The sequence below is a fragment of the Lathamus discolor genome, chromosome 14 (genome assembly GCF_037157495.1).
Source record: "Lathamus discolor isolate bLatDis1 chromosome 14, bLatDis1.hap1, whole genome shotgun sequence".
Taxonomy (NCBI): domain Eukaryota; kingdom Metazoa; phylum Chordata; class Aves; order Psittaciformes; family Psittacidae; genus Lathamus; species Lathamus discolor.
Genome location: NC_088897.1, coordinates 5,996,597 through 6,023,624, shown reverse-complemented (window position 1 = coordinate 6,023,624; position 27,028 = coordinate 5,996,597). Strand labels below are relative to the sequence as shown.

General features: G+C 45.5%; 1 protein-coding gene across 1 annotated transcript in view; it reads right to left on the bottom strand.

The window, feature by feature from the left end:
• CLIP2 (CAP-Gly domain containing linker protein 2) overlaps positions 1-27,028 on the bottom strand; it is a 79,190-nt gene that overhangs the window by 29,964 nt on the left and 22,198 nt on the right. The window contains exons 3-4 of the mRNA XM_065694512.1: positions 10,471-11,009; positions 1,485-1,609 (exon numbers count right to left, since the gene is read on the bottom strand). Coding sequence (XP_065550584.1) covers positions 1,485-1,609; positions 10,471-11,009 — 664 coding nt within the window. The remainder of the gene's footprint in view (positions 1-1,484; positions 1,610-10,470; positions 11,010-27,028) is intronic.

The window sequence follows — 27,028 nt, the reverse complement described above, 5'->3', positions numbered from 1 at the left end:
CCGCAAAGTTAGATTTCCCTCAATCTCCCCTGGTTAATCCAAACCTCTTAATTCACTCCTGCTCCCTGATCCCTGCTGTGGAGCTCAGTTTTTCCTGCTCTTGATAAAGTGTAAAAGAAAGGAGAAGACAGGGCACATACTGTAACAACCTTAGCTAAGATGTAGAAGCTTCATAAAACAGACGACTTCCAAAGGCTGGATTTGCAAACCACAGCAACAGAGGTGTGAGGATGAGAGGCAGGGAGAGCACCTTTACATTCACATCTGCCATCCACACCTTCCACATGTGCAGAGATAATAAATCACTTCTGAGCACCCTGAAGATTAAGTTTAGAGATCATTTGTAGTGTACAATAAAGAGACTTGGATTCACTCCATGACTTGCTCTCTACCATCCCAGTTCTTTTCTTCTGAGAATAGGCTGGAACTCAGCCATCTGCTGCCAATCATTTCCTGCTTTCTTGGCCTGACATTGAACAGAGCAGCATTTCTTTCATTTTAAATCAAACCACATGGCTGCTGGAAAAAAGAAAAGCCTGACCCAACACAAGAGACCCTTATATAGAACCTGAGATCCAACAAGGGAGGAACTATCTGCTCCTCGGTTTCAAAGTTAAATCTCACTTCTAATGCAAGATTCCCTTAAGAAGTCTCAAGAAATCAACAATATTTCCCACTAAAGGAACTTCTGAAGGACATAGAACCATTTCTACCTGTATTTGAGGCAGGATCAAAGTGGTGCTGCATAAAGCTTGGATTTGAACATTCCCAAGCTTAAGGATGCTGGGGGCCATTCTTTTACCAAGCTTCCAAATGAACAGAAACAGCTTCCCAGCAAGGCTGTGAGATGTCTCTGTCTAACAAGGACTTTAATGGAAAAGAAAATAGTGGAGGTGACAGTGGAGTCAGAGGTAGTCAGATCAGCCAGCAGACAGCTGCCACACTACAGAACTACCACAAGGATATGCAACAACCACCAGTTGCTCCTTTGGATCTCTGGAAACCTGTCCCCAGAAAGAATGGAAGAAATATCATTAAGCTGAGGAATAAAGAGAAAGTCACGTCTTTATCTTCTATAGCTCTGACAGGGTAAATTATAGATATAGTGCAAGAAGAAATTTTATAAAGAGAATGTGTGTAGAAAGCAGAGCTAATGCAGTCACAGAATCAATTTCCCGCAAAACCTGCATCCCATCACAAGTTACCTTCTCTCCCTACTCTCTCCTGTTTCCTGAAGCCGCTCAGGTTACTTCACAGATGTTATTTGATCCTGCTTTAAAATGCTCCAGTGATGAGGTTTCCACTGATCCTGCAAAGCTATTCTAAAGCTTGAAAGACTCAAAATTCAATTCTTCCTCACAACCCACAGTGTTCAACCAAACACAACTGTTCTTAACAGGTCTGAGTGACATTTGGCCACTGTCACCCTGGGAGGTGTGTGGGACCCTACAGCTGCAGGCTGGGTTTGAGAGCACACACGATACCTTGTACCAGCAACCGCCCCGTCGTTCTTGCCCAGGGGTTCATCCAGCTCCACTCCACACCACTCTCCTTTGGCAAAGTCTGTCTCTCCCACATAGCGCACAACTCCTGTCTTCGTCCCACCAACCTGTTGGAGATAAGACGAGATGGGTTAGAGACAGCAGCACTGACACTGCCATGGGGGGACTGATGCTGAGGCAGTTATGTGGGGAAGGGAAAGCCATCAGTATTTTCTGGTTCAGACCTAATGAAACCAGAACAGATAGTTTTCTCATCAAGCTCTTCTAGCACTGAAGACGTCTCTTCAATAACTACGAGCAAGTTGACAAACAATCACTTTTGGATCTGCCGGCCCATAGGATGTCAGAATATAATGAAAACAGATATCAAGGTGCATATTCCAATTGCACAGAGCTACTTGTGAGGCCATGAAAGAGTTTAAAGCCCTCCAAGCACAGCTTATACCTGCCTTCTGTAAAGAACCAAGTGCTGCACTAATAGTTTCAGGCCTGTGCTTTTTCAGCTGGCAGTTCTGAGCAATACTGGGACAGGACATCAAAAGGGACAAGCTAAGCAAGGAAAGCACTTACCACTCTTCAGCTTATCCCCACACAGGGTTTGCTAGGACACAGTGGCAGCCCTTTCAGCATATCTCTCAAAATAGAAGTGTTTCATACAGAACGCCCCTGGTTTTACCTACACATCCCCCATCAATTCACAGCACTAATGGGGAAGGGTCTCATCTCACTGCAGGCTTCTGCTAGCACAATTTTTTTTCCCCCTTCATGGAGGAATAAGAATAAATCACACCTTTTGCTCCTGTTTTACATGTAAAGCTTTCAGTGTGCTCTAGGAAAGCATAAGACAGGAATATATGAAGCTGTGTTCTGATCACTGCTATGAGAGCACAAGGCACTGAGCAGCCTCTATGTCTGCACTAGAAACTCCTACTTAGATACTTGTGTTGGGAAGAGAAAGATGGAAAAGTACAAGTCTGGTTCCAAAGGTTCGTACTTGTAAGTACACCAGATATGATTTAAACCTTTTTTAGCCTATCTTTGCTAAAAGCTAGGTTCAAGGAAGAAAGCTTTAAAAAATGAGTTTAAAATTATATTTGCAGCTTTATCTTGAATGACTTCCAGTTATTAAATTTCCATAATATTAAATTTTACAGAAATAGGTATCAGAGTAATGTTCTACAGAAAACAGTGCAGAAACCTCCAGTGATGTATATTCCAGGGCAGTGATGTTACAAATTTACCAATTCCAAATCCCTAAATATTCTGAAAATTGCTAATGTAAAAGAGAAAGCTTTCCCAGCCTAAAAATACCTGCACCTGAATGGGCCAGAGAACACAGCTTTGATGTCTGGGTGCTACCTCCAGCCCTGGAGGCTGCACTGCAGCACACAGCAACAGCTAGTCTGCAGTGATTTCTCTCACTAGGGATCCAAAGGGCTGCTTATGGGAAAAGCTTTGTTGATGTTGTTCTCTTTGCTATAGGAAGGAGGAAAAGCATCACAAGAAAAGCTTTCTGGTCCTACACTGTGTCCTGGTGGAAAAGATGATCCAATTTCAGTAATAGGTTTTTGGCAAGTGACAGATTTCAGCAGTTCCAGTGAAATTCTTGATCACAGTCACAGGCAAACAGCAATCCCCCTTTTGAGTTTATACAGATTTAGTTTCTTAATATTAATGCAACAATTCAATGCCTTTCTAATACATTTCTTTAGCTGCAAGCTGAATGCAATATAAGTGTAATTGATCCTAACTTCATTCATAGGAACTTACCATTGCAGGTAAGCTCCCTCCAGTTTCTTTTGTCGAGTTTTCATTACAGACATTGAGCCACAATTCCTTCACCAAGCCACAGGATCCCAACCCCACACACCCTCACATAAACACCTTTAAAATCTGAGGAGGTCCCTCTATCAGCAGGACTCCTACCATGCTGTTCTGCAGCATCTGCGAGAGCCACACTTCTCCATCCACAAAACCAACAAGACCACTCAGTTACATCCCCACAGATATTACTATTTTGAGAAGGCTGTTTCCAAACAGCAGAGAAAAGAACTAGCCCTATTAATTTAATACACACATTACCTAATCAGACCGACACTAAATCTGCATAGTAAGAGAGTTGGTCATGTTCCTACTCAAAAGCCATACATCAGCGAAGATGCTAAGCACGGATCAGCTCGAACACTCCCCCAGACAGCCATGCGATCCTCTGCTTTCAGAGCAATGTGGTTTATTTTCTCTTTCAAGCAGTAATTACTACCGTCTTTTCTACATAATACACCCTCACCATACAGCATTACCTTCTCCCAAAGCCAGAAAGGACACATCTGCTCTTCAACAGCCTGCTAGGGCTGGCAGTACAGTCAGAAACCAATATCAGGCTGTCACACTCACATGCCAGCACTCGACCCTCTTGTTGAGCTCCTCATCTTTTGGCAGGCACACAGAAACTCCTCTGGATGGAGAGCCTAGAAAATTCATCCAACTCAGACATGCAGGTTTATTCAGCCTTGATAATCCTCTAATGCTGCTAAAGTCAACAATGTGTTTTGGAAGAAGCCAGCTGGCAGGTTGTATCAGCACACAGAATGGTCCAATCAAAACGGAAGGGTTTGTTTCTATCAGACTCCTCAATAAATTAGAGGTATCACCTTGAAAGGAGGATAAAAGGCAGCTTGTGAAAAGGCAGGGAGGTCAGCAATTCTGTAGCACAATTCCTGGTAGCACACAGCCACCCCTTCTGCCTGTGCCTAGTTTTGATACCATGCTCCACAATCTGAGTATGAAAGACAGCCCAGGTGGATGACTCCTGCTGCACTAACAAGACTCAGCAGCATCACACTAGAGACCAGAGGATTTCCATCCTATGAGCATCTCAGCCTGACAGTAGCATCAGTGCCAGCCTGAGACATGGAAAACGTGCCTGCGTCTCAGCCTGCCGCATTAATCAGAGCCACAACCATACCTGCAACTTGCCAAGTGCCCAGAGTAAAGCAAAGAAACTAGATAGGACAACCTGTCTTTTTCATACAATCCCAGACTGGTTTGGGTTGGAAGGGACTTTAAAGCTCATCCAGTTCCAACCCCCTACCACAGTTTCTCCATTTCAGGTAAATCACTTATGATTAACTTCAAACAAGCTCATAGTAATCCACCTTCTCCAGCCAGTTCAAGCAGCCTCAGAGCTCCTGGACAGTTCAGGTCCAGACTGAAGTGCTCTGCCTCAGCAATCTGATGCCTTTCTCACACCTTTGACTCAAGACCATCATCCCAATCTCATTTGAAGTGACAGTCTTGGACTTGACCTTCACAACAAAATGAAGCCAGGAACATTTAACAGGTTTGTATCCCAACTGGTGAGCCAGAAAAGCAATACGCATTCATTGAGGGACATCCACATGCCTTCCCTGCTAACTACAGTATCACTGACATCATGATTTACTATCGTTTTTTCATCAAAATGACAAAACTGGATCCAGACCAATATCCCAGCAATGGACAGACAGTGATGCTGATCCCTCCAGACACTGCCTTCATCAAAGCTGCCAATATATCACTGAAACAATTTACCAAATTAGCACCAGGCCATATTTCAATGCGGCTGCTGCAAGTCAGACTCCCTCCAGCCTGCGTTTGCTCTTTTCCCTTATGTCCTCCCCTGCTCACCCCACAGCAGTCTCTTGCTCTCAGCAAGAACCTCTTAAGAGCTGTCCTCAACCCAGGGCTTGTGGGCAATGCAATGTGTCATTCAGGCCAACATGGACTGCTTCCCATCATGACATGCATGGTCCAGGAGTCAGCAGTGAAACTCCTACTGCTTGCATGTGGGAGGAGAAAGGAAAAGGACAGGGGGAAAGGGCAGACATAGGACAGCTTTCTTTACTCCTTAGACCTTCATCTACTTTCAGTGTGCAGCACATAAGCTTACTCAACACTGTTACTGGATGATACTAACAAGAAATTAAAGCTCACCTTTATTGGACAAGTGCTGCTTGCTCTCGAGCTCTAGCTGCAGGCTGCATCCAGTGTGTAAAGTGAAACAGCCATCCTTTCCCTTTGGGGAAAAAGGGGTATTTCTCACACACACACACACTCTCATCCACCCAGACAAGGAGCCTGCTTCCACACAAGCTGAGACAGGTAGAAGCTACATTTTCCCACCACTCTTGCTCTTCCAAGTACCAATGGCAGATTACTGTACGAGACTTGATTTACAGAGACTATTTTTTGCAGCAGGTGTGGGTTCAGCCATTACAGATCACACGAAATAATGATCTATACATACAAGGGGTTAATGTGCATACATATGGAAATCCATGCCACTTCCTGTGTCCCATATGATAGCCAGGAACAGCATTCAGCAAGCTGGTGGTAAGGTGAAGATCTGGCTTGTGGTCAGGTTTTTCTGTAAATACAACTTACTTCAGGTGGCCATCAGCAGTTTCATCCAACCAGATACTCACCATGTCATCTCTGAACGCCAGAACAGGCTTTTAGGATGAAGAGAGAGAAGCTTTTAGGGTAGAGGCAGAAAGATGCAGCCAGGAATTACAGGACAGCCCTCCCTATGTGAAGTTACAGGAATTTTTATAGTTTCTTTTAATCGAACCACTCATCCTTTTGCATCCCCACAGCCCAAGTCAGCATTGCACAGGGATGAGTCTGACAGCACTGCTGATGCAAGACATTTCTGCACATTTATCTTTCAGGCACCATTGAGAAAACAATGTCCTAGGGATGTGGAGTAAGAGGAAAGCCTAGAATTACAGCATCCCCTCCTGAGCCTGATACAAAGTCCACCCACGGTAATAACACCATTTGCTCCACCACAGGCCACTTACAACTCCTATTTAATGACATATAATGCACACAGAAGACAAGGACTGGCCAATGCATCAACCTAAATGAATGGTTAGGAGAGTGTGAGTACACAAGAAGCCTCCAAGGGTTAATGTGGCAGCAGGGAAGGGTGGCTGCTTTGGGCTATTTATTTTCCCTTAGTTTCACTGCAGTGACAGGGAACACTTGGGTCTGTGACAACACCAGTCACACTGTATTTCACACCATGGAGGGGCAACTATCTTAGATGGCAAGGAAAGAGCCTCAACTAGAAGACCTAGATGTTTTCTTGTCTCCCGAATCCTGCAAACAGCTGGAAGACTGCACTTCCCACTGCCTGTCACAAACTTCCTCAGCGACAGAGCTCCATCATTCCCATGCTCCCAAACAAGGTCTTGGGCTCTACTGTACTGTTACACAACCCAGTCATGACACAGTGTCCTTAGGGACTGAGCTGAAAGCAGGCAATGAAATACTGAAAACACCTTCCCTGAAATTACTACTAGAACTACAGAACAGGATCTATCTCTTCTTACTGCCTGGTTTGCAATAAGGAAATTGTCTTGTGATTGTTCATCTGTAAAGCCCATACAGGAGCAGTGCTGCTCCTCTGAGACCCCAGGAAGCTCTGATAAAGAGCACAAATCTTTCCTTCACAACACCTCATTCATACGCCTTCACAGCAGCAAGGCTTCAGACTCAGGCACTGAAATAGCTCACAGCAAGCTGGCGGCAGCAGCACAAGTAGTTGTCTCTGCCCAAGAAGAAGGGCTCAGGCTGTAATTCTCCTCACCAGGGAGCTTCTAATGGCAATGAGTTCTCACTCGGGTGGTTAAAGGCTTTCTGCAGCTTCAGGCTGGCAGAGTAGGGTTAGGGCAGGGGCAAGGCTGAAGAACATGACTGCTTTATTCATCAGAATTTTCACTTGCCAAGAGACAGAGGTTGCAATACATGACAGGCAAAGAGACTTTGCGGCATAGAGAGGAGAGGGTGATTCAAATCACACACTCAGGAGGGAGCCCAGAGTCTGTTTTCACCAGCACAGCCAGCCTGCCACAGCAGTGCTGCCATCCAGCATCACTTCATTGGAATCTCCCCACTAGAGCTGCTGCTCTTCCGGCATCTGTTCTACCTTTGGCCACCTACAAGACGTAGCAAAATCACACAACTGGAACATATCTGAAGGGTATTTGGGGCAATCCCCCCACCAGCGAGAGTCAATCAGCCACTGGGATATAACCTGGCTCTTAAAGAGTCTTGTTTATTATAATTCAGTACTGAAAAGCGCAATCCCAGTTAGGAGAATGAAGGCTGAAGGCCAGAATACCTATATTAGATTGTTATCATTATTATTTATTTATACTGACATACAGAGAACAGCTACTTCCTTCCCACCTTAAGAAGGCAATCACATCTAGGGTGGAATGTGTTCATCTGCTGAGAAAGCCTCCCCAAAGCATGTAAAATACATTTTCAAAACCACAGCAGAGATTCCTCCCAGGCAGAAAATGCTCAACTGCTTCATCACTCCGTTTCCGTCCCTTCTTTCCCTGGAGAAAGGCAACAAGCCAGCCTCACATTAACAGCAGCACTCCAGCAATTATCTTACTTTGGGAAGCTCCATTCTTGCTAAAGCAAAAGTTAACTGTTCCACATTCACTTGCCAGACTTCAAGAGATGAGTTCTACAATATTAGAGTAGGGGTTTTATCTCTTTAATGAAATTTTTGCATCTCTGGGAGAAAATCTGAGTTAGAAAGTGCCAAAAGCAAATATTATCTACTTCTTCTAATGGAAAGCCCAAAATCACTTTTTGCAACTGCTAGTGCCAAAAAGGGTCTCAGAACAAACTCACTGAAAAGCAAAAATGTCTTCAAGCTATAATGGACTTGAGTGAAGTTAAATAAAACCACTAGCAGGGAATGAGCACAATGCACAGCAGCCTCAAAGACCTGGAAAGGACCACTGCAACCTTGTGCTCCATCCACTGAGCAGTTACAGAACACACGTGTCCCCCCTCACTTGAGCAGCTTTTGCCGGACCCCATCTGCCTAAAAGCCATTCTCAAATAAAAAGAAAATCTTTCATAAAAGCACAGAGTAATAAAGACAACTAAACCTGTACCGATCCATAGAGGACAAGAGCAAAGATTTACTCAGGGTATTTGAGGCAACTCAGCTTAATCCAGAACTATTCTGTATGCATTCAAGCACCAAACATTGTTAGCTGACATCTCCATTACTGAAAGAAGCCATCTGCCAAGCCAAGCACATGTTACTGAACTTAACAGCAAAATTATTTCTTCTTCTTGTCATTCATTATCTGGTCTTTTCCTGGACCTCTACTAATGCATGCAAACAATTCCCAATGTAAGCTGAGCAGTCCTGCTAGAGAGAGTGAGATGCTGAGCTCATTCCAGATTTGCTCTTGGAGCCATTTATTACGCTTACAAATGATAGCACAAATTTTATCTTATAACATCTGGGGTGGATAAATTAGCAGGCTGGGAGGGCGGGCTTTTAAGGATGCACCCACATTACAAACAAAATCATAAACAAAATTACCCCTAAAACGCCCCAAAACAACTCAACAGAAGGTAAGGGGAGAGATACTAACAGTTTGTATTGAGTATGATGTATACTGAACATGTACGATATATGAACTGAGTATGCTGAACTCTCAGTCTGGGTGGGTCCCACTGAGGTAAGCAGAGTATTAAGTGGACAGACCATGCCCCAAGAGAAGAAAATGGCTAAACCTGAAGTCTGGAGAACACTACTCCATTGCCTGGTTGGCTGAGACAGAACAGAGCAAAAAAACCCCACCCTGAGACCACAAAGGACACTGAGATTGCCTCTGACAGCCCCCTGCACACACTCCTGACTCACATCAGCTGCAGAGCCAAGTTCTACCAAACCCAGTTATTGAACAGATGGCAAGTCTGTCTACACTTCCCTGCTACCATTATTGGCATTGGAACCCAGTGCCCCCAAAAGGAAATGCTACACAGCTGATTTAAATGGGAGCCAGATGGGCTAGGATGTACAAAGACCAACCCTCTACAACCCATCATCACAGGTGGTCAGTCATCTTCATCTTCTGGATCCAGGGATATTACTGGGGATATCGCAACAGATTTGTGCTCAAATGCTTGGCTCTTCCAATATTTGATATGACACTACGTATCATACACACAAAACAAAACCAAACTCTTTTCCAGAGCTGCAGAACAGAACTCATGCTTTGAGTTTCCATGCTTTGGTTAGCTTCCTTTTCCTTCTCCACCTCCAAGGAAAGCACTACTCCTTTGCTAGGACACAAATGATGCTAAGCTTGATGGCAAACTTCCAGTAACCCACACTTGTACTAAGTGTGGTTTTTTGGGTTAAAATCATGAGGGTACTCTCTTCTAGATAACAAAAACAGCAGCAGCAATCAGGTATGGGGAACCCATCCATCAGTACAGTGATTTCTCCAAAAGTTCTGCCTTTATATAAAAACAATTGCAAGTTGCTTTCTGTACAGGAAAGGAATTAGTGCCACATCCAACATATAAAAACTGAACCACCAAGAGGGAAGTTACCAGCAGAGTATGTAAAACCACATGCGATAATACACTATGTTGCAAATTACTCAAAAGCCCCATTACACACCATTATGGAGGGTATCTAAATAATCATCAATGATTTTTCTTCTATTTCCCTCTCACATCTGAGTTGCCTTCTCTCTGACCTCATTCTACTGCTTAGGACTTATTCCAGAGCACTTAATTCTACTGGATCAGTTCTCTTGCATCATGTGAAAGAGACATGTCCAGAAGACACAGCATTCCAAGTAACAATGAATCATAGAATAACAGAATGGTTTGGGTTGGGAAGGACCTTAAAGCTCATCCAGTTCCAACCCCCTGTCATGGGCAGGGACACTTTCCACTAGAGCAGGTTGCTCCAAGCCCCATCCAAATCAAAGCCTCCTTGGTCCAGGCATCCCACTTCCAAGGCCGGGCTCTGTCCCACACCTCACCACCAGTTGTCCTCCTTTTGTCTTGTCCTGAACCTGACTGGGTACACTTTGGGAAGGGGCAAATCCTTGATCTTTGCCTTACTAGAGGGACCCCACAGTCAACTCACCAGCACGCGATCTCCGAGCCGTAAGTCCTTCTCCCCTTTTTTCACAGACCCACTGTCCGAGAGGTTAGATCCAGACTCGTTGCCCGTCTTCATGGCGCTGTTGAGGACGCTCTCCCGCAGGGGGATGACACGACTGGAGAGAGGTGGCGTGGCTGTCCCCGAGTGCAGCGACAAGTTCTGAGCCGTCAAGGAGTCCACGGAGGGGCCGTCGCTCCCTGAGCCCTCAGCCACCGGCTGCCGCGTCAGCTTGGATGGTCGCGTAAAGATCCCCTGCAGCGGCTGGCATTCAAAGTACCGCACTCCTCCGACAGAGCCGTCATTCTTACCCACTGGGTCATCCAAAACAACCCCTGCCCACTGGCCCGGAGCAAATTGTGTCTCCCCAAGATACTGGATCACACCTGGCTTCACTCCATTCACCCAGACGCGTTCGCCCACCACAAAGTCTCCCAGGAAATCATCGCCCACCTCGGCAACCTTTGAACCCGACTTCTCGGCGCTGGTGGTGGAGGTGGTACCCTGCTTGTGTAAAGGCGAGCCTGTGAATCAAGGGAAAAGAGGTTTTGGTATGAGGAGAAAATCCTAAAAGGCAGCCAAAACACCAGGAAAGGGCATTTACAGAAAGGAAACATCTGGGACAACAACTTAGGCTGCAGGTTAACACCAAGTGAAGGTTAAAACCTGAGTAGCACCGTTACTTACACATCTTCCTCAGCAGGAAAGCAATCTGCACAGAAATTTCCATCTGCTGCCCAGGTTCTGCATACAAACAGCCCACTCCATGTCTTCATCCCCCTTTACAATGCCCAGTCCCACCGTAACTCCAAAGGCTATTTTGCATGGCAGTACTAGTGTGAATAAGTTCAAAAGGACAGGAGTAGTGCTAAGTCCTTCAGGATCAAAAGGAGACCAAGAACCGCTGCTTTGAAGAAAGATACCAAAGTCATCCAAAAAATAGTAAATAAGAAAAACAAGAAAAGTATGAGGCACTGATATTTTAGCACCTGGTGCTACAACTCCTCCATGTGTTTGGATGCAGGCAAACAGGCCAAGCATTTAGAGTCCCACCAAGGGCACTAATAGCTCCTGTGGGATCACACAGCTGCCTTTGCAATATACTCAGTTTCCCCAGCTGCTGTTATGCCCTTTGCTGCGGCAGAACCCAGCAGTGAGCAGACACCTGGGGTATGTTCAATATAAACAGCATCTCTCTAAACAGGAAGCATCTACACACCCCTGCATGCACAACCTGCCAGGGCTGACACACCATGCACAAAACTCAATAAAACCCACAGTAAAGAGCACTTATTCCAGCATCAGCTCATCAAGTTGAAGCCAGACCTCCAGAAATGCTTCCCTGAACTGAGAGAGGGAAAACTGCAGGTGATGCTGGAAATTCACTGCCCCACTCGCTCTTCAGCACACCCTTGATTGGCCAAACTCATTGTAATACACAAGGAGGCCCTTAAGTACGTGACTGGTGTCTGAAGTGGAACAAAGAAAAGCCAAGCAAACAAGATAGTGGGACTCAACTCATGTAGATGCCACTGTCAAACTATCACAAACTGGGCTTTCAGCCTAGGCCCCAGGGAACGAAAGACAAGGACATATGGACTCCATTAAAACCCTCTGAAGGTTAAAGGGGGAGGTTAAGTAAAGCCCTAAAAGAAATCACACAAGAGATTGCAAAATTAAGCTTGAAAAATAAAGATCTGGCAAGTCATATACCATGGACCTTCGTTCATCCTCAGCTCTTGGTAGCACTGAGATCCCAAGTGTACTTCTCCCCACAGCTAGTGTAGGGCGTGCATGCACAAGACTTGGTCCCATATATTCTGTGCTCAATGAAAGTGACCTGGGCTCTTTAGTCAAACTTTAAGCTGACATTTCTGGGTGCCACCAACCAGAATAGCCTAAAGCCCACCCAGAAAGAGATTTTTCTCTCCTACTGGAGAAGGCTGACAGAGAAAGCCTCAGAGATGCAGAGACAAGCCAGACTCAAGTGCTTGTCTGAAATGAACTGCAAAAGCTGTTCAGACTCAGCCACCACTGCACCATTTCTACAGCTCTTTCAGAAGTAATGGGCCTGAAAGATAAGGTTCATCTTCTAGAAAGCCTGAAGAATAGAAAAACTCTCAAACCAAGATACCTCAAAGCTTTGCTAAAGGTTTAATGTCAGGGAAAGAAAACAGCACCAATGCTTCAGTGCTAGCATAAAGAACTTAAGTTTCTGCTGAACCAGCACCAAGAGCAATTAATATTGATACTTTGGTTCTCAGACTCCAGAGTCAATGCTCTTGACAAATCTCTATGGCACAGCTGCACCAGTTTGTTTGTGGCTTCTTGGAGAAACCTTCTCTTGGCCTTTGGGCCCTACTCTGAAAGTTTCCTCAACCTCACGTGTTCTGCATTAACTCTACTTTTTTGGCAAATATCTGACATTCAAGCCTGTGTTACTCCCAATCTTGTAAAAGACAGTATGAGAACATGAGGTCCATTAGAGGGATATCATTACATCCAAGAACTGGCTCCACCTTAAAAAGCGAAAACCAAAACCTGTAAGGATGCTTAGAGATTTGATCTTTACAAAAGACTTGAAATAAGAAGAGATGGGGAGGAAACAGAGTTCCATCCATATGAACCATAAAAGCAACCATAAGCAGAAAATAAGACCACCATTTTCATGCCAGTGCTTAATAGCACAAGACCGTAAAGAAGCCAGATTAGGAACCTGCAAGTTACATTAAAGAAACTTTCAGTTTAATAACCAGAGATGGCTCCAGTAGTTTATCACCAACAGCATCTGTGATACGTACCTCTCTCCTTCCATGGTTATGAGAATAAATTAGAAACACAACTTTCATCCTGGTTCCATGCTCAGCAAAGTGCTGCAACACACAGATCTCATGTTGCTGGCATGCTTGTGACACACGTGTGCAACGTGCCAAGCACAACAGCCAAATTCAACTTTACCACACTATAAGCACAGAAACTGGGGGGCTCTGCATCTGTATTCACACAAGATCAAAGCTGGTTTTCTAGTCCTACTGGAGCCTGACTTCAGCACATGTCCTTATTACAGCTATTAGTTAAGGATCAAGATACAGGTTACATTAGCGTTCACAAACACCTCTGCAATGTGGCTTAGATAAGCAAACCCTTCAGCAGTGAAGCTCAAGCAGAGAAAGGCAGGAAGGCTGCCCAAGGCTGAACAAACAACGCAGCAGGATTTAAAACCATGTCTAGACTCACATGCTTCACTGTGAGAGCAAACACCTTCAAACACTGACTTGGACCAGAATAAAGAAGAAAGAAAGTTCATTAGACTTTTGGTGTAACATTGTGTTCCCCCAAAAGCCAAAATTTTAGTGGGACTTTATAGCCCCCATTGCTTTTAGGTGCCAGTCTGACAGGCAGGGCTGCAACTACAGTAATTATAACATCTCAGGGAAACCATCTAATTGCAGGCTCCAGAGCAGAGCAGCTCAGTCAGGATTATTATTCTTTAGCATGAGATGAACTATTCAGAAATAGGATTTAAGTGAGGCACTGCCAGAGGTTCACCTTCATCATGGCCCTGTTGTTGAAACATCCAAAGAGCTTGTCTATGCCTGCATCACTTGGATTTGTTGTTTCTGGTCAGACCCCCCAGTTAAACACCAAGTTCCAAAAAACGCTCTGGCAGCAAAGCAAGGCTACAGATCTCAGATACAGAGTTGAGAGTTCCACAAGAGAAACAAAACCAACAAAATACAGACTGATCACCTTCTACTCCAACCCTGCCATTACCTGCTGACGCTGATCAAGAAGCCACAGGAAGTCTTTGAAGGTGACTATTAGGCATCCAACTCAGCAGCTCACCTGGAAGCCAGCAAAGAGGAAAGCTCTTTCCTCCCTTGGTCCAGGAGGATCTCCCTCTGCTGCTCTGTCCAACACAAACCTCACTTGCCAGAGAACTGTGCAGCTCCTCCCTCCCTCTCGCAGGGACCAGGCTCCAAGACAGAACAAGCAGAAAGCAGGATCTCTTCCACTTAGGCTTTCCAATTTTATAACCCTATTGTGCCCATGGGCCAGCTCATTCTTTTCAGTTTAAATGGTCTTCCTGTAGGTCACAGCTTTCAGGGCTGAACAACAACTTATAAATCAGTCATACACGCAGCATCCACTAAATGCACATCTTATCCAACTCTAGATCTCTATTTTCCCCTCATAAAGCTCCCACATGACACATTCATAACAGCCACAGCGGCCCTGGTGCTCAGGACCCCTCTTATAAACTTGTCCCATCAGTTTTAGGGGTCCACAGTGGCAGGATACCCCACAGTGACAGGGCACCAGTACTTCAGGAGCCAAACAAATCCCTATCAGCCAACAGCTGGAGAGATTAAAGGTTTTAACTGAAGCTTCAGCCTGTTCACATGGCTCTCATTACTGTGCCAATGAAAGCCATGTGTCCAAAATCCCTGGAAGCAGGAATCCCCCCACATATGGGACAGACTCTATCAGCTCTCAGAAGCGCCTGCTGTAGGAAGAGGTGAAGAGAGCTTTGTACAGTATAGGCACAAGAGTCCCCCTTCAAGTAAGCTCTGAAAGCTGAAGCAGGAGGAACAGAGCACTTGCTCTGCAGCATCACCAGGAATACCCTTAGCAGGATCCCTGATGAGATGCTCAGCCTTGTGCTATGTCTAAGTGCCATCCACATCCCCTCACCCCCTCCCCATCTTCTGACCTCCCACAGCACTTCAGTTGCTCATTTCTTATCACCAGGCAATTGAAACAAAGGGCAAAGGAAACTTGTTTCTAAAGTGGAGGAGGGAAAGGAAGAGAAAAATAGTTTAGCATGAGAAGCTAGTGAGTGTTGCCCATGTATTTCCTACTCCCTGCAGAACCCTTTTGTAATCTTGCTGCTCCCAAGACACATGCCAGGCACCCCAACTGCCAAAGGAATCACAAATGCAGCCTGTTGTGTTGCCATGGGAATCAGGAGACTGGCAGTAAATTGATAAAATGGAAGCACATTAGGTTGAAAGGAAAAAAAGAAAAAGAGATACACCAGAGTAACATCTTATGCCAGAAAGGAGGGAGAAATGAGAGAACACATCATACTTACAGAAGAGCTTTACTGTGCCCCTAGGAGAGGTCTTGTCTGTCTCCATTTAAACTTCAGAAGTTTTTACCCTCAAATCCCACCACATGACAAGACAGCCCAACATGCAGCACAGAACTGCCTCTCCACTTCCAGGCTGCTTTCCCTCACCATAGCAATCAACAAGTTTCTTATCTACTAGCCAGCAAGAAAAGCTGTACCAAGCCTGGCAGAAGTGTCAGTGTCACAAGACCTGAAGACACAACATCCTCGTCTTGCTGGCCCATGCTATAGATAGATCTAGTGGTGCTATAGACACCACTGAACTGTGAGGGGACAGCATGCCTTGCAGCTTGTGAGCATGTCAATGTGCAGCCCTGCAACTAAACTGACTAGTCACAAAACTGGTACCAGGCTCTGCTCCCTCCCAGCCTGGGCAGGGCTTCAGGGCAGCCCCGTGACCAGGGGATCCTAATGCCCATTTGAAGCACACACAGATTTTATCACTGGGAAACCACACTGCTGGCCACAGGGGTGCCTGCTAAAAGGAATAATGTATGGTTTTACTGCCACAGGATTAAGTAAAGCCTAAGAGGCGCTAGGGAAGACTGGCTCACTGCCCTGTAAGTTAGTGCTTGGGTGATGATGTGAGGATGTGGTCTCAGCTGGGACATCAGACACTGCCCCATTCAACCTGCAGCCTGTACTCAGAGCACCAAGCATTTGTGTCGGCAACAGACCACCACCCTCCACTACAACCTGGAGGTGCAGAACAGTAGCGTGTTGTCTCTACAACCAAGTACCTATAAGCTCCTAGTTCTGTTTGTTCTTTTACACTGCAATTACTGTAAACCTCTCTGGGTCTGCAATAATATTTCATCCCCAAGCACAACAGAGATGCATTAACCGATAGAGAGCAGAGCTGATCAGAGCTTCCCCTACAGAGAAAGGAATAAAGAAGGCCAGTGCAGAGCATCTGCTGCCAACGACTCAAGTCTCAGCCCCTATCAATTACAGTCTACCAGGCAAGAGACAGGCAGAACAACCCACTGCACCAGCAGGAGCTGCCCCCCCACAGGCAGGGAGACAGCACCAGCACCAGCCACACAGGCTGACAGGGTCTCCCACAGGAGAAGGGCTGGCTGGCTGCCTGCTGCCTGCACAGCACTCGGTGATGGTGAGGCCTCATCACATGTCATTTCCAGGTTCCCACACAGGGACCGGAGCTTGTTAAGCAGCTGGGATTACATAAACACGACACTGTTGGCAACCCAGTAAAAGCCAGCCTACTCTGCCATACCCAAATTCAAATTACCCAGCACAGCAACGAAGCAGCTGTTTTCTGCAAGATTTATCACTGCCCTTTCAAGCTGCAGGACAAGGCAGAGAGAAGGAAGAGGTGACTGTGAGAGAAAGCAACACTTTGCAAGCAATAGCCTAATGCCTGTGGGAGGAAGCAGCCCGAGAGATTTATGGCTGACTTGGAAACAACAACTGAGAGCTCTGCAAGTTCAAAGCTGAAAAGTTGGGGCTGTAATCTGGCACGGAGACAAGCTCTGCATCTGGCACCCTGGAAATCTGTTGCCTACTGTTCCCTGGAATAACCCCCAAGGTGTGGATATTAAGATCTGATGCAACTTCAGCATCACTGGCTCTGGCTCCTTCGAAGAAAGGAGACAGGCCTAGAAAGAAACCTGTGAGGAGAACAACAAAAAAGAGGTAAATAAGAAAGCCAACAAGACTCATGAATGAGCAAGCAAAATCAAATGAGAGCTGCTGCAAAGTTGCAGCACTGAATGCAAGGAGATACCCATTGAGGCAGATATTTGTCTTCACAGGGGCAGCTGGGAAGGGCACTGAACCTCAAACAGACATAGGGAACAAAAGCCTTCTTATAAAGGTCTCATTCAAGAGGCTGGCTGGTACGAAATCTGCTCTGCTACAGGCGAGACGTGCTTTCTTGGTGCCCGCTGGAGACAGGAGGGATGGAGGACCCTGGGGTTTAGGAGCTACACTAGATCAAATCCAGTATCATTCTAAAAAGAAACAAACAGCAAAGGTATATATTTGCTCTGGGTGAGGATTTGGGGCTTTTCAAATAAACAATGGTATTCAAAATATGCAAAGCAGATAGGTTTTGGCAGCACAGGGCACTCGGGAAGCAAGTGACTAGTAGAAAATGCACAAGGTTCCTTTCAGTGGCGGATAATTAACTTGCAGCATATGGATGGATCTATTCATCTCAAGATTACAGTCTTCAGTTTTACATTATTATTTTTAAAACTAAGTATATATTCTTTCAACATTCATGTTTCAATACGCTATTCAACAGCCTGGAATGCAACCCATCTATCACACTTCTGGAGCAGCACCCAGTTTGCCCAGAAAATAATGGAAACAAAAATCCCACAATTTTAAGGGTGTTTCAGGTTTGACAAAGGACAGAGCATCCATGCCTGCCTCCCCAGCTTGTGGCACCCCTGCCTCTAGAAATAAGTCAAACACATTTGAAAAAGCTAAGACTATGCTAAAGTAAGCCCTAGTGTACTGTGGAACAACACAGGCTAAATCCTTCTGTAAATGAAGTCACTTCAACTAGAGAAAATGGGAATTGGAAGCATTATTCACATTTTTCACTACAGCTTATTTGAATTAGAGGATATAATTTTCCATTTTAACAAGACCTTAGCTGTAAAGTTCCAAGAAGTCCTGTCCCCTCAATCCCATATCCAAACAGGGTTACCTTGCCCAGACCACAACTACTAGAAGACTTAAGGACAGAAAGAAACTTCAGAAAGCAGCCTGGGATAGCCCAGTACAATGGACACCCATGAGACAGCCCGGAGAGCAAGAACACCAACTGGTGGAGATGCACTTACAGGGATGGCTCCTGCCTGCAGTGAGCTTCTTTCCTGAGTGCAGCCTGAACGTTGCACCGTGTAACCACGTCCCTCAAATCCTCAGCACACTCACCCTCGGCTCTGCGGCTTCGGTGGCGTAGCTATAGACACACCATATGTTCAGCTTCTTTATAAACCTAGCACAAAGCTGACTTCTTGGAGTCTCTTCTTTACAAAGCAGCATGGAAAAGCTCGGGAACGAGCTCAGCCTAAGCCCGCCATGTCTGCAAACCCCAGCACACACATACGTGCACAGTTGTCCGTGGTTTCTCAGGCTGTGGGAATCTGTAAAGCACAAGCGTGGTTTGGGGGCTGCTGTTACGGAAGTGAAGACAGCTGCTCTCAGTGAGCTGATCCCATGACAAAAAGAAAGAAAAGGAGGCACACACAGGTCTTTAATGAGACATTTATAAACCATTTCCCAGGCAGAGCACTGGCACTGGCACACAGAGAAGAGCAGGCTCAGGACACCTTCTGAACCAGACAAATTTGTCTTGAGCACTAAGCATTGTAATAAGCAGCCAAGCAAAGCATAGATAGTGTTTTCTTTCCACCAGAAAAGCAATCAAGCAGCAGGGTTTTGAAGTTTCACAGCCTTTTTAAGGGTAGGATTTTTGTTCAGGCATCATTCTCACATTAAACCCACTGGGATGGGTCTGGTGCCATTCCTAACCTAACAGTACTAACTGAAAGAGATGAGCAACCGTGAGCATAATGCTTAAGCAGATGAACACAGAAAAGCATTGACTTACTCAGAAATCATTGAATTAGCTCACTACCAATAAAATGGAGAAGGGAAGGTACCAAAAAATAGCCTGGCTTGTCCATCAAGAGAGTAATTATTACTCTGTGGTCAGACTGGAGTCAGACCAGGGGATCAGCAGCTCCAACAGCAGCTGCCTGCACAGGAATGTGATGCAGGAGTTTGCTCTGTGTGCATAACTCAGGATATTTACTCATAGAGCATAACGTGAGCAACCATGCATGAGCAGAGCGGCTGTAGCTCTAACAATCCAAGGGAAAGGAAGGTTAAATGACCAGGAGTGAGCCCGGTTCACCTCTGACTTTAGCACAACTGCCTTTGGGCATCTTACTCCAGCCACATAACAAGCATTATAAACCTCTCTTACACCCTTACAGTGCTTGGATGATCTGTTTATCCCATTCAAACCAGATTAGCTCTACTGTAGCACAGCATTTTGCCTGTAATGACAGCTGATGAGCCATGCTGCTCATACCCATGCTCCTGCTGCACTATCAGCTCAGAAGCAGCAGCACTTTGGAGGACCATGTGCCCCAGCTCAAGCTTAAAGCATCCCTGAATGCAAGCCAGCGGTGTATTTGCATAGGTGGAAGCTGCAAGCTCAGGCAGTGAGTGCTGTGCTGGCACCTGGGAGGCCTTCCCCATGTGAAGGGCTAGACCACATCAGCAAGATCTTCCCTGCTCTTGCTCTCCTGACTCTTAAGAGCTTCTCATGCTCCTGATGAACTCCAGGAACACTTCCTAGGCAGAAGCACAAGCTTTTCTCTGAGTTTTTCCAGTGACTGCTTTGTTGCAAAGAGTTCACAGGCTGTAACCATGAATGGTATTTTCTTATGCCCCGTCTGTACCTAGTCTTGAGGGGAAAAAGTACAAACAATTAACACCTGACATGTAATAATGAAGGAGGAATCTTGGTTAGCTCCTTATCAGCATGCTCCTACACCTGGGTCGGAGCAATCCCAGGCACAGCTACAGATTGGGCAGAGAAGAGATTCAGAGCGGCCCTGCAGAGAAGGACTTGGGGGTGTTGGCAGATGAGAAAATGAACATGAGCTGGCTTCAGTGTGCGCTCACAGCCTAGAAAGCCAACCATATCCTGGGCTGCATCAAAAGGAGCGTGACCAGCAGGTCGAAGGAGGTGATTCTGCCCCTCTACTCTGCTCTTGTGAGACCTCACCTGGAGCATTGTGTGCAGTTCTGGTGTCCTCAACATAAAAAGGACATGGAACTGTTGGAACAAGTCCAGAGGAGGCCATGAGGATGATCAGGGGACTGGAGCACCTCCCATGTGAAGACAGGCTGAGGAAGCTGGGGCTGTTCAGCCTGGAGAAGAGAAGGCTGCGTGGGGACCTCATAGCAGCCTTCCAGTATCTGAAGGGGGCCTATAGGGATGCTGGGGAGGGACTCTTTGTCAGGGACTGTAGTGACAGGACAAGGGGTAACGGGTTCAAACTTAAACCAGGGAAGTTTAGCTTGGATATAATGAGGAAGTTCTTTCCTGTTAGGGTGGTGAGGCACTGGAATGGGTTGCCCAGGGAAATTGTGAATGCTCCATCCCTGGTCCAAGGCTGGACAGAGCCTTGGGTGGCATGGTTTAGTGTGAGGTGTCCCTGCCCATGGCAGGGGGGGATGGAACTAGATGATCTTAAGGTCCTTTCCAACCCTAACTATTCTATGATTCTATGCTTTCAGTGTAAGCAGCTATCCTGGAAGACAGCAGAAAGTTAAGGCACTGTCAACTGAACCACTGAGGTGGTATCAGCAGAAAGGCAAGCACCATGCTTTGTCTCATATGGAAGGTTTTCCTTTCTCAGTAGACACATGACAGCCAATACAACTATATCATCCCTTTGAATCATCCATCCAACTTCCCTGAAAAAGAGATCCCCCAGGGACCACCTTCAGCACCCCCAGGATCCCAGGGGAACCACAGAAGAGGTAAAGACCAACATCTCTTAATTGTCAAACAAACATGCACACAACCCTGAGGCTGCACTGTGCTGAAAACACAGCTTTGATTCATTACTCCATCATCCATCTACTTCTGCAGCCATACATCCTTGTGCAGATCACACAGGCCACACGTCTCCCCCGAAAGTCACAAGAGACTGATCGTACACAGATCCACACGATGCAGAATGCAAAGTTTGCTAGGCTGTTTCTGTTTTGCCTAATCTAATCAAAAGGATATTTGAGAGTAGATTAACACTGAGTCATCTACTTTATTCCAAATATCTGGCTTAAACAGCTAAGTATCCCATTCAAAAGGCAATGAGCTGCACAGGAATGGGCACTCTTTGCAGAAAATCCAAATCGTCTATTTGCAGCAGATATCTAATCCTTTTTTTTATTTGAGAAAGAAACATGCACATGATCTAGATCTGACCCTAAAAAATATCAGAGCTATGATATGAACATAGAAAGACAAGGGGTGATGGGCACAAGTTACTCCTGGGACATTCTGACTGGATGCAAGAGGGAAAATTTTCACAATGAAAACAAATTCCAACGAGAACATGGGAATAATCTCCCCAGGGAAGTGGTGGACTCCCGAACATCAAACAGTGTGATCTGGGCTGACAGGGTGCTGGGACATCTAGTCTAGCTCATGGTTTGCCCAGAATAGTCAGGTCAAATGATCCTTGAGGTTCCTTCCATCCTGGTATTTCATGCCTCTGCAATTCCAGAAAACCCACAGCAAGTATCTCAAACCCAAAGCTATATCCTACTGGTTTGAGACACTCATGTGTGAACTATCCCTCTCTCATGCCACTTCTTCAGAAGATCACCAGATGATCAGTTTTATGCTTTTATCCTCTGAACGCACCTGGCCAGGACAGATAATAAAAATATAATTTTAATTATAATAGATAATATATATAATTATGCAGGTAAGGCCCTGGCACAGGCTGCCCAGAGAAGCTGTGGCTGTCGCGTCCCTGGTAGCGTTCAAGGCCAGACTGGACGGGGCTTGGAGCAAACTGCTCTAGTGGAAGGTGTCTGTGGCAGAGGTTACAATCAGATGATCTTTCTAACCCAAGCCATTCTGTGACTCTATGATAAATAAATTACACAGCAATACATAAGGCTCCTGTCATCTTCAGGGATATGAATCCTAAGCAACTGGACAGATTGAAGTGTGAAATACAAGCACACTGCAAGTTCAGGATCCAGACACTTGCCCTGTATGCTCAATGGCTGCATACCCTCAGTCAGATCCCAGACGCTCCGATGTTTACAGACACAGCACTTTAGTCAATGAGAAGGACTATGGGAAGCAGGGTCAGAGAGGGAAGCTGCTTCTCAGGGTGCCAGGATTGGGAGGGCAAAAGGCCAGAAAAACCTGCTAGCCAGGATAACTGTTCCACTTTCACCTCTGACTCACAGGATGCCATGGGGCAAGACCTAGTTCTCTATGTTGTCTTGTGTGTAAAACACAAATACTGACCTACCACACAGCCCCAGGCCTCCAAGGTGATGGTGAAGCATTCAGAGTGTCAGAACAGGGAGGTTTCACAGGTGCACAGGAGGCTTATAATTACAGAAAGTGAGAATGACTTACAGCTCCTGCTTGGTAGGGATTCATCAAACAGCTTGGGAATACTGTGGTAGCAGCAGTTAACTCCAGTGCAACACTGCCTGCAAATTAGAGCACTGGCACTTTGTTAAATCACCCTGATTCCCAAATTCTCGGTGTAGGTTCAGTTTTTAAGAGAGACTCGTGGCAAAGTTCAGCACTTCTTCCCTCTGCAACCATGTAAAACCCCCAAGCACAAATACTTCCTTTGTCAGAAAGAATTCTATAAACAAAGCTGTGCAAGTAAAGTGCTCTGCTGCATCCTCAGGCCATCACATCCCAGATGTAGCACACAAGACACACATTCCATGTGCGAGAAAACAGCACTGCCGAAACAGTCACAATTTTATACTACAAAGACCATCAACTGGGCGCTGTATGGAGTTGCTTAAGTCACAGACAGCCCATTTTGACAGCTTTGTGATATAGAGTTTTCTTACAGACCTTACTACCACATAAAAAACCTGATTTCTTTTAAAGGGATATTACTTTCTAGCATCTTTATTTTAAAAAAGCAAGTAAATTCCTACTGACCCCAAAATAAACAGAGAAAATTATCTAAATATTCTAAATATTTAAGGCTTTTTTTTTTTGAGACCAATTCACCCACTTAACTGTTTGCAAGGAGGATGCTCACATTCAGGGTTAGCATGCGACGGTTAAATCCAACCAGCAAGCAATATTACGTAGCAACAGCCTGATGCCACTATAATCCTATGGATTCCCATCCCAAATCCATCTATGCCAAAGGGAATCTTTCCTTTGAGTTCAATGACTATTGGCTCAGGCCTCTAACGATTAATCTGTTCAGCAGGATTAGTTCAGTGGTTCAAGGCAGAACATGCAGGAGCAGATTCTGCCCCAGAGCTGTACCCTTACTCCGACAGGTGTAACCACAAACCAAGTGATGTTACTGCAGACTTACACCAGCCCAGATAAATAGGATTTGGTTCATTACAGTCAAACCACCACAAGCTGAACATCTGTGGGAAGCAGATTTTCTTTCCCTGCTGTTCTGCAAGGAGCTCCAGACAGAGAGAGCAGGGGGGCATCTGACCTCCATATGCCTGCAGTGTGTGCTTGCATCTCATTCTACAATGAGCGTGATGAATATTAAGGATTAACTGTATCAAATACTTCTAAGAGCATCTAAGTGAGTAAGACAATTAAAATCAGACTCCCAGTTGTCTCTAGATGTCACCTGTAAAGCTGATTAAATTAAGACTGATTCAACACCCTTTTCTAGGGCTTGGAATGCATCAGACCACTTATCCTTGGGAGAGGAATGATGCCAAAGGTCCTTTCTCTCTTCAAGAGCGGAACCTGAAGGGGTGGATGAACCACCAACTCCACAACACCCCCCCCCCCCCCAGTATAAAACATATTTCAGGCTATCTGATAGCAGACAGGGTGGCTCATGAGAGAGATGAATGCAAGTCCTATGCAAAGAGTCAAACAGTTGGGCCACAACCATGGCAAAAAACATTTGGCTTCTGGATATGCAGCGGGAATCAGAAGCAAGTATGCAGGGTCTCACGAGAGCATCAGCATCCACAAGCAAGTGGATTTCCTACTTCACTTCTCCATCTGAGCTGTACATCAATCCAGTATCAGCAAACCAACAACCCCCCTTTGCAGTTTTTCCTGTTCAGCCCTTGGAAAAAACACTCTTGTTTTCTCTCAGACATCTGATAACTTCTTGAACAGATGACTGCCTTGTGTGTACAGGGATACTGGAGCTCTTGCTACTAATTGGTAGATAATCTGCTGATACTGGAGTAGTCAGAGGCATTTGATCTTAAAACATGCTCGTTGGCACTCAGCCCTCCCAACTCCCCCTGGAACCGAAGATCCTGTGTACACAGACCCATTAAGATAAAGCAAGACCTGATCAAACTTCACAGGCACCAGTGATGCATTTCCAGCACGAATCACTAATCTGACTCGAGGAATATCCATTCAGGCTTGCAGCAGGGATTTCATTGAGGACAGTGCTCAGATGAGAGCTGACAACACTGATCACTCCATGAAGCCTGAAGCAAAACAGCCATACACAAACATTTGCTAGAAATAATAGCAGCCTCTGGCCCCACCATGTGGGGTCTTTTCTCTTGATTTGCCAGTGCACAATGCCCCAAGTTAATATTAATCACGAGCCACAAAGCTTTTGAATGCCCAAGAATTAGCTCCCTATGTCTGTGCCAGTCAATCAGCTGCTCCGGACACCACAACCCCATTCCTTTTGTTTTAGACAAAACAGTAGTTCAGTCTTTCATATTTGGGAATGAGAATAGATCAATACAAAACTAGACAGGCTCAGCACTCTTTCATGCAGCTTTGTAAGACAGCCTGTGTGAAGACACTGCCAACCCATCAATGATTACCCAGGAGTAAGCTGCCGAAGCTCTCTTATTAGCAAGGCATAAATTCCTCATCAAGAAAACCTTCCCATCCTCTGTTTTACTACAAAATATCCCTAGAGGCAGAAGTTACTACTTCTTGCTATGCACCCAGCCAATTTACTCCAACAAAATCCTGAGAAACCTGACGGGCAAACAAGTGATTTCCAAGTTAATTAACCAAGATGCTGCTGCTAACCCTAATGCAGATACATACAAAGGAATGAAGATATCCCACTGAGGAAAGCAAGAGCAAGGCATGAATCCTACAGAGGAGCTAAGATGAGGTCAGGAGATTTAGGCTCCTCCAGCAGAATGCATGCAGGTTTTGATGCTCATTAATGATGGGGATTAGATGTATGCAATGAGACTTACACATAGAGAATTGCCGAGTCTCTGAAATCAGAAGCAGCGCTCAGAAGTAACTGTGCTTATAGACAACAGACAGGAAGCAAAGCCCCACATCGCCCTCCCAGGACTCAAAACCAGATTCAAGCCTGATAAAAAGACTGCACCATATGAATTTCAAAGGAAACCTGTGAAGAGGGACCTGGGATGGAACCCATGGAGTGCAGCCAGCCCAATCCTCTGCTGGCCTCTTTTCCTTACTCTCCAATTCTAGGAGTGCTTGGTCACATTCAGGTTAGAGTGCAGCTCTGATCACCTACTGAAAACTTGGTGACTGCACCCAGCAAACCCATCCCAGCTGCTGCCTGAACATGGAGCTCACCCCCTTGGCACAGAAGGAACGATCCCACAGGATGTAACCAGCCTCGAGCCAATTTGCAACCAAAACTCAAGTGCAATCAACCATCCCCATAACTAGCACAGCTCAGGATTACGAACCCCTCATTCCAACATAACTTGTTTAATTCCCCTGTGGAACCACACATCTAGTGCTCTTTAACTGGCCCAGTAAGTACTCCGGTCCACTTGGTTTGCATTTTAGTGAACTAAAGCATCAGACAGTGCTTGCAAAGGCAAACATTTTGCAGCAAACATTCTAGTTCTGGGCATTTATTTTCCATCAGAAATAATGTAGAGACCCTTATATGAAAGTGGAAGGCATTCCCAGGCTCCTGGCAGTGCTGGATGGTTTAGCTATCAAAGTATAGTTCAGCTATCAAAATACACGTTTTGGCAATAAAACTGAGCACCCGTTTTGAAAACCAGTTTTGATTCTCATAGCCATGCCCCAACATGATATTCAAGTCACAGACGCTTCCACCTTCCCATTTAGAAAGATAGGATCCATCTGCAAAATCCAAGTTCTAGGCTGGATTCAGGCTGGATCTGTTTGTCTCTCAGATAACAGAACAGGTTTATATATAGGTTTGGGCTTTTTTGCTTCCAGCACTGAAGTCCCAGTGCTGCCTGGCTCCAGCTGCAAATACAAGTTGTGCTTTTTCCTCCTCCTTTTGCTAGAATTCTTTAACTGAAGAAGAGATTTAAGAACCATCAAACACGCTGTAAATGAACACCAGAGCCAGCTGACAGCAAGATGCACTGTGAAAGGCAAGACTTCCTCCTCCAACCAAGTTACTCCAACACTACTCTGGGCAGACAAAACCCACTCTGAAATGTGAACACTTCCCTTCCCAGTGGCTTTCACCTGTTCCACCAGCTGGGAGGGTTGTGTGGACCCATTCATCACAGCTTCCAGTCTCCTTCCATCTTGCAGCTCCAGGCTCAAGCAGGCTTTTCCAGGAGGAGGATGGGAAAGAACCAAAGACATATGAGCTTTGTAAGTAACAAGAAACACAAACATTATATTGAGCCTTTTATCAGTGACCCACACCTTTATCACAGAAACCTCTCTTGCATAAGGGATTG